This window comes from Malania oleifera, chromosome 10, assembly GCF_029873635.1.
Source record: "Malania oleifera isolate guangnan ecotype guangnan chromosome 10, ASM2987363v1, whole genome shotgun sequence".
NCBI classification, from domain to species: Eukaryota; Viridiplantae; Streptophyta; class Magnoliopsida; order Santalales; family Ximeniaceae; genus Malania; species Malania oleifera.
The window spans coordinates 7187133-7195844 of NC_080426.1; the positions used below are offsets into that span (position 1 = coordinate 7187133).

Sequence of the window (8712 nt, forward strand, 5' to 3'; positions counted from 1 at the left end):
CATTTGTATAATCATGTTTTTTTATATAGTTTTTTTTAGAAACATTAATCAAATAAACGAAGGGTTTCATACTTATGCTCATTCCCAATTTTCATTCTAATAATTTTTGACAATGATCCCTAATGGTCCTAATGGATAATTAAATGCTGATTAATTGTAAAAATAAGTTTATTTCAATTTTTCTACTAAGTTTTAAATAAAGAATCTAAATTCTATGTTTTTAATGTGTGCAGGTTTGACAAGACATGACACTTATTAGTATTTCAAATTAGGGTGTTTCTTGAATACATATCAAAATTAATGCAAATCATATTTAATATGTATAGTAATAAATAAACACGCTCCACTTGTAACTCTATGCAATCTAAGTTTAAAAATCTCTAGTAGAAAAATTGGTAGTCATCACAACGAACTTGCTTTCTTTAGAATTTAAAATTTTGGTTGGGTCAAAAAGTGTCAAACCCAAACCATTAACATCTCTACTCGTGGCAAAGATAAGCTAAAACTTTTTTTTAACAATTTTTTTTTTTGACAAACCTCACGCTGTACGTCTTTTGCCCAAAAAACATAGAAAAAACCGGTCATTGATCTTCTAAGTGAGTTCTCACTGGATCGAAAATCTCCATTGATGACCATCAAAACCAAACTAGCTCTCTGCCGATTTTGTCGTAGCAATACTCATTATATACTCGATCTCCTCCACAACCTCTTTCATGGGCGGCCGATTCTGCCGGCGTTCTTCCAAGCAACTCACCGCCAAAAACCCTAACGCCTTTATCGTATCCACCTCCAAAACGCTCGCTCCCTGCTTCAGCGCCGGATCGACGACCTCCATCAACAGCTCCTCGTTCACCATCCTCTGCACATAAATTGCCAAATTGACGTCGTCCGCCGCCCTGTTCAGATCTATCGCCTTCTGAGAGGTCAGCAGTTCCAAAAGCACAACTCCGAAGCTGTAAACGTCGCTCTTATCCGTCAATTGGTAGTTCCTGTAGTACTCCGGATCCAAATACCCTAGGGTTCCCTGAGCGCAGGTCGAGATGTGGCTCATATCGGTTAGGGCCAATCGGGACAATCCGAAGTCGGAGACTTTCGCGTTCAGCTTCTCGTCGAGCAAGATGTTGCTGGACTTCACATCGCGGTGGTAGATCGGAGGCACCGCGGAGGAGTGGAGGTAGGCGAGCCCCTCCGCTGTGTCGCGCGCGATCTGGAGGCGATGGATCCAGGAGAGCCCGGGTCCGGATCTGTTCCCGCGGAGGTGGTCGAGGAGGGTTCCGTTGGGGATGTACTCGTAGACCAAGAGGGGCTGCTCGAGCTCGACGCAGCAGCCGAGGAGGCGCACCAAGCTGCGGTGGTTGACGTTGCAGAGGATCCGGACCTCGTTGAGGACCTGGTCGGTGCCCTTGGCGTTGCCGAGCTTGGCGCATTTGATGGCGACGATGGAGCCGTTATCTAGGACTCCTCGGTAGACCTCGCCGTAGCCGCCGACGCCGAGGAGGCGGTCCCGGGAGAAGTTGTTGGTGGCTTTCTTGATCTCTTTACCGGTGAAGATTTTGGCGGACTTGCCGCCGCCGTTGGCGTTGAGGATTGCCTCGCGCTCGCGGGCGAGGCGCTCCTGCGCCTCCTTGATGCGACGGTGACGTTTGTATACCAGAAAGGCGGCGATGGAGGCTATGAGCGCTGCGCCCAAGCCGGAGGTCAAACCTGCACGGGATTTTTACAGAAATACCTTATAAAAATATCTAGTGAATCTGAATTCATCTCTCAAAACTAAATAGCACTTTAGTTAATCTTTCTTCAGCAGAAACTGATCCCTAATATTGAGATTTTGCAGTTCAAAATCTTTGGAAATTCAAGTAAACTTCAAGCACGGTCATCTTCTCCGGTCCATGCATGCATTTTCAACGGTTAGAGTTTGTAATTTTCATAGAGATTTAAAATTATTTTTTAAACTTTTAATATTATATACTCAATTTAGGAATATTTTGTTTTCGTATAATTGTAAATAAATTAAAAATATTTTGTTGTGACTATATTTGTTTTAGTTTAGTATTTATCTTTAAGACAGTTTTTTTTTTTTTTGGATGGATCCACTTCTAATTAATACGACAAGCTATTAAACGCATAGGGAACTCTTACCTGCAATAAGAGCCGCCCGGTTGGTTGACTGGTCGCACCCTCCTGGATTTTGACACGTCAACACTGCGGAGAATCAACGATTACAGCTCTTACTCAATTTCACGGGGGGAAAAAAACCGGACCGATTAATTCTTTTAGAAAATCAATAATAAGTTATAACTCGTAAACCCTATTGAACGCGCGTATACCTCACCTTCAGCACACAGTCCACGAACTGGGTCCCACTGCAGCCCGCGGTTACAAAAACACCGACTGATCCCAGCCATAATCGGGTCGGGCCCGCACGTCGAGTTGGAACCCGACCCGTCATCGCAGTCCGCCTGGGACGCGCACACCGGCTCCCGCGGCGGCATCCACTGTATCTCCACTCCCGGCTCCGACCACCTGCTCACCGGCACCGACGCGTCCAGGTTCACGAAGCTCCGGTACGCACTGCACCCCGAGTTCCGGATCCGGATCGAGTACGACGTCGCCGACCCGCCCGTCTTGAACGTGCAGCAGATCGGCGCGTCCTTGCACACTGCGCCGTCGCGCGTGTTGTTGACGTAGACGTGGCAGAGGCTCGTCGGCGTGCAGTTCAGCGGCGAGCTGAACAGGGTGACGGTGCAGTTGAGGTAGAAGATGGTGTTTTCGCTGGTGATGTTGAAGGGGAGGGAGGCGTTGAGCTGGACGCCATGGCTCGGGAGGTCCGTCGTGACGCAGGTGTCGCCGGCAAAGCTCGCTGGTTGGATCACCAGCTTTTGGACCTGGGGGCTGATGGACTTGATGGCGTAGGAGGAGTTGAGGGTGTCGAATCGGAGGACGCCAAATTCGCACCGGATCTTGTAAGACTGGTCGCCGCAATCGGGGCCGGAGCTCAGCGGGTAAGGGACCGGGGTGGTGCCGCAGTTTCCGCAGGGTTTGGCGGCCGTGGCGCACCAGGCGCAAAGTAGCAGCGCTGTGGCCAAAGGCGGAAGGCGGCGGACGGTGGGGGGCATGGTGGAGAGAGGAGATAATGATGTAAGGTGAAATTTCAAAATTGTGCCGGGGAGGGTTTGGTTTTAAGCGATGAATGAATATGAATTTGGGTGCTTCTAAATTTCAAGTCAAAGTTGTGGGGGGTGACACGACGTGACTATAAACAGGGGGGCACCGGAAGATTTTAGTGAATTTGTTAATATTCTTAGATTTGAAAAAATATATGCTCCGACCCCATCATCTTTCGTACAATATATTTTTGATGAATAATTGATGATCAAGTTCATGCAATGATGTCCTTACACTTCACCAACTCCAGAAGCTTGTCATTTCTACTCACTCACTCATTAGTTTTCCTATGTATGAATCTCTCTCCCTTTGTGATTCATAGTAATTACTCTAATGTAGTAGTTAATTCATACACTGCATTGTTGTTAAATGTTCCAATTGCTAGTTGTTTATTATTAAGTTTACAATAAGAAGAAACTGAATACTAATTATTGCAAAAGTATACGTACACACATATATTTATATTTATATTTATATATATATATATATATATATATATATATTAATCGTTGAAGTTCAAATTAATTAAGATGTGGCTTCTCTCAATCCATCTCAAGACTTGGACTTAATCTCTAATATGAACTTAAAGTCAATTAAATTTTTGTATTGACCTTAGTACAATAATGCATGTGATATATGTTATATTAATGAAAGAGATATTCTCAAGTTGATTACAGAAAATATAATATTTAATAAAAAGAATATGCTTTCATACATATACAGTGTTATTCCTTTACCCAAAATATTAAAAATATAATAAAAATATGTTTATATATATTATAGCAGCAAGAGAATTGACGTAGAGCATATACAATTAATACATTATACGGCAGTTGACAATTTTACTACAAAAATAAACTCATTGTGGTGTAAAAAAATATATCATAGTACATTTTTAGACTCCGTCCATTTAAAGCTAGCTTCAAAGAGAAAATTTTTAAATAAAAATAAAATTAAAACTCCATAAAATTAATGATATATAGATTGAATGGGCATGGTTCTCCAACTATCGCTGAACTTTTTAGTTAGATCTCTAGAGAAAGAGGGAAAGAAATAGGAAATGACGGATCGAATCCTGCCATTTTGCGAGATAGAGCAAAACAAGCCTACACTAGAATAAATTGTTATTGAAAATCCTGCTCCTTTCATTTTTATAAGTTTATGCCTACTAAAATTAAGTACAACAAAAATTTTTAAAAAAGAAACATAAGTGATATATAAAAGGACAAGAGCAACTTGCAAAGCTTTATCATAATAGGAGGTATTAGGTTCGTTTTCATACGAAAGTCAATTATTGATGTATTAGTAGAAGAAATTTGTGAGATTTGTGTTTACATCTCTCTTGGTTTGGTGTCACTTTGGGAGGAGAGGGAGGTTCAAACAACTTGTTGTGTTAATTAGAAAATTTTAAAGTGCTGTGTTAATAGCTCAATAAAGAAATTTAGTGACATGGCATTTTGGGCGATATCTTCTTAAAATAATTTTAACACAAAAAATAAATTTATTTTGGGATCATTAGTATTATTTTTAAATTAATAATGTATTTATTCTAACATGATAAAGTTTTTTCATTGTTGAATTTAGAGAATCGGATGAATATTAATTTCATTGCTCATTAAAATTTTTATTATATTTTTTTTTATAAACTAAGCAGGTACATGGATTTTATTAACCGTCAAATACTCTTTTTTTGTGCACATCCTTTTCTTGGAGAAAACATTAGGCATTTCATAAAATCTGCATGGTCCTCAAATCAGACCTTCTTGACCAATGTCGATTAGTGAACTTCACCACTTGCATAATTTCATTAGTCGGGAAGATCTGATCGGAAAGTCACACGGTCTTCGAAAAGATCTTTTTTTTTTTTTTTTTCTTGTGGAATATGAGAAAAAGTGCAAATGACAAAGAAACGAATATAATATGAACACAGGATGAGGGTGGAAAAGAAGATAACTGAATTCCAATTCAAAATTCAATGTGTGAACTCAACAAGAAGAAAAGAAAAAGAATAAAGAAAAAAGAGCGCCCAAATGGGGATGCTCATCTTCCATCTAGAAGGGTATGGTAATATGGTATTGGTATTGGATAGAAGCATTTTCTTTCTTCAATTCTTTTTGACTTTGAATATACAGAGTATGTAAAATATATATTAATGATGCAAATCCAACCAACTCAATAAGTTCAAGAGAAGCTTCCAAGGCTGCATTCACCCTCTCTGGAAAAATTTGTAGAGGGGACTGACCATATGAATCGCTATGCTGTGACGTTCTCATTGTGCTGTGGTAAATTTTACAGTTTTTGTTTGAAATATTTTTTAAAACAAATTAAATTAAAAAAGTAGCAGAAAATTATCTGCGCATTGACTTTTTATTCTAATTTTCTATGGGGTAGGGGTGTACTTAACCTAATACGCATAGAGATTACTCGAGAGAGCATAAAACATAAACATAGCGATTAACTAAAAACATAAAAATAGTTTCCATTCATTTTTTCTTCTCATACCTTGAAAGATGTTTCGTGTAATTATTCAATAAAAATATTTTTAAAACATAGTCTCTAATGACCTGGAGACACCCCTTTATTTTTAAAACATGGGTACATTTATAATTTGTTAAAATAATTTTAATTTCAATTCTTGTAGTACGTTTATATTACACATAATACCAAAAACAGATATCTTACATGCCAACTATCTATTGTTTCATATAGTCTTTTTCTGAAGGGAAAGGAGCCCGGAACAAATAACTTACATGCCAAGTCTCTCTATTGTTTCATAGTCTTTTTCTGCCGTTGCTTTTTTGGCTTGATTATCTGGAGTTTTTTCTCGGTTTAACGTTTTTTTTATAGAATATATTAAATAATATCCTATTCTGGGAAGTATTTTCCTAAAATGAATCTGACGTCATCTAGCTACTCCAAGTAGCGAGATTTTCGTAGGAAAGTTGGACACATGGCAAATCTTGCTGGTTCATCCAGCGAGATTTGCTTCGGAATAATAATGGCTCATCCACCCGTCGCTGGGCACATGACAAATTTTGCTAGTTCATCCAGCGAGATTTGTTTCGTCCCTTACACAGCCGTTTCTTCTTTCTTTTGTGCGTGAACAGAGAGGCTAACATTGCAGAGAGACGGAGAGGAGGAGGAGGAGGTGCAAGTGACCGTTGCGTTGCTGAGGCAGAGGGCAGAGGCCGGATGTGTTGTAGGTGACCGTTGCTCCTCAAGAGTCTGCTTGAGGAGTTCCTATATAAACAGAAGATGGGGTAAGATTTTCACCCATAAATATTTGTTTACAAAATTAACTTTAAATTTGTTGGGCATTGATGGTAAAACCCTAGGAGAGAGACGAAAATAAAGAAAGAGAGAGGGCTCAATTTTTGACCCCTTTTGCTTCAGTTGCATTGCACTCGATCATTTCTCACCTGACAACGATCTTCAAGGTTTTCTTCTCTTCTCGAACACATTAGCTTCTTAGGGTTTTGTTTTGTCAATATGAAATTTTTTTTTCTCTCAGATTTCGTTTGTATTTGTGTTTGCCTTGCACTTCTTAATTTGCTGCTTAAATGTCCAATGATTTGTTTGGTTGCTGAGAAAATGTGCAAAAGAAAAGTGGTGAATGTAATAATTTAAAATTTCTGCCATTTCTTTTCTCGTCTTATCTTGGTTCATTGTTGTTTTTAGAAAATAGGCTAATAATACTATGAGTTGAAATACATATATAATGTCATTAAATTAGTTTATTTCTGAAATAAAAGATTTGGAACCTCTGTCAATCTCATTTCCAATATTTCAATTTGATATACTAATTTCAAAATTTTTATTTTATCACCGATTTACAAATGAAATCTTTACAATTATTTTTCTTATTATTGCTATTATCAATTTTGGCATATCCAAATTAAAAAGCTTGAAATTTCTAACATATGAAATTTTGTAATTTTGATCTTAAAAATAGTGAAAATGACAAATTTAGTCTTGTATGTCAATTATTTTTTTATTCATTCAAAAAACTGCAATTAGTTCAATATGACAAATAGCACAATTGACACAAACAATTAATATAATGATGAACTTTTTTTTTTTTTGGTATAAACAATTACGAGTTCCAATTAATTAATGGATCTGGATTTGTATTGAATTTAGATAGAATGTAATATAGAATTATATTAAAATTTATCTAAATCCAATACCTGAAATTCATCATCCCAAATGCAGCATATATGTATTTAAAGCATATAAAATTAACTCTTGAATTCGAATCCACATATTAATTTAGACAAAAATTAATATAATTTTACGTACCATTTTATGTAGATATGAAAAAAAATTCAAAACCAAGTTTGAGTTCTAAAATATTCTCAAGTTTAGAAAAATTGAAATGGATAAAGCTATAGGGTAATGAAATCTAACCGTCCATGTGTCCATTGTATATGTGATGTATATTTCGGTGAAGACAAGGAGAGGCTTCCTTCAATATTCATTTTAATTTTAATTTTAATTTTATATCATAGTAATATGCTGTAAATATACATTAATAACAAGATTATTGTTAATTAAATATAATAATTATTAATAAAATATAATTAAATTATGGAATGAATAAAAAGAACCATGTATAAATTTAAATTTACATTAAATAAATAAAAAAATTAATTTAGTTATAGATACTATTTTTAACATAAATTAATGTCATAATCAAATGTTATAAATATATATATTAATAATAAGATTATTGTTAATTAATAAAATCTATATACTAAAAAATTTAAAAGTTATAAGAGAGTTTAATGATCATAATAGAATTATAGGATGACTGAACGTGGTTTTGGTTAATCTCCAGGAAGGATTTATATAATTTTCTTTAAAAAAAAATTACCAAAAAAACACAAATCTCTTGCAATGTTAAAAAATATAACACTAACCTCTCGTTGACATTACATATATTGACACTAATCCTATGATCTCCTTGATCTTCTTCTTTCTCATGCATGCAAGAGTCGTGTTGTAGTTACTTGGTAATTTTTTTTATGTGTTCCAGTTGAGAACACAAGTTCGCGAACATAAATTGTAGATTGTATGAATTTCAATAAATTTGAATGTAAAAGCATATATAATTTTACTTGAAGATACACAATTTTAAATTGATGCATGACAATAAATTCATGTTACACAAATATATTAATACTTATTTTATTTTCTCTGGGGCAAAAATTAATAATTTTGTTATATAATTTAATTTTTTTTAATTCACTCATTTGAAGAAGATAATTGTTTTATACCAATTATTTAATAACACACTATCTCTATTCCTTATTTAAATGTTGAGTATTCAGATTGTTAACCTAAGAAATCACCACAACTTATGAAGTAAAAAAAATTCCCAGATATATTTTAAAAGTTCAAGAATTTTTCTAGCTTATGAAGTGATTTGTACTTAATTAAATAACATTTTGACATGCATATATAAATTATATATTTTTATGATAAAAAATATTATTACCTTATATATCTTTGGAGAGACCTCAGCTTTGAATGTGAATTTGCATTGGA

At 35.7% G+C, this 8712-nt stretch overlaps 1 protein-coding gene across 1 annotated transcript; it reads right to left on the reverse strand.

The window, feature by feature from the left end:
- Positions 1-392: 392 nt before the first annotated feature.
- Positions 393-3598, reverse strand: LOC131165832 (wall-associated receptor kinase-like 20). Its single transcript, XM_058123933.1, has 3 exons — positions 2333-3598; positions 2140-2202; positions 393-1704 (listed from the first exon to the last, which is right to left on the reverse strand). The coding sequence occupies exons 1-3, from the start codon at positions 3114-3116 to the stop codon at positions 647-649; spliced, it is 1905 nt and encodes a 634-aa protein (XP_057979916.1). The 5' UTR covers positions 3117-3598; the 3' UTR covers positions 393-646.
- Between the last annotated feature and the right edge of the window lie 5114 nt (positions 3599-8712).

Excerpts from the sequence above, each read along its gene's own strand:
- LOC131165832 (XM_058123933.1), bottom strand. The coding sequence starts at position 3,116 with ATGCCCCCCACCGTCCGCCGCCTTCCGCCTTTGGCCACAGCGCTGCTA. Across the intron at positions 2,203-2,332 it reads TCGTGGACTGTGTGCTGAAG|TGTTGACGTGTCAAAATCCA; the intron begins GTGAGGTATACG and ends GATTCTCCGCAG. Across the intron at positions 1,705-2,139 it reads CCGGGCGGCTCTTATTGCAG|GTTTGACCTCCGGCTTGGGC; the intron begins GTAAGAGTTCCC and ends AATCCCGTGCAG.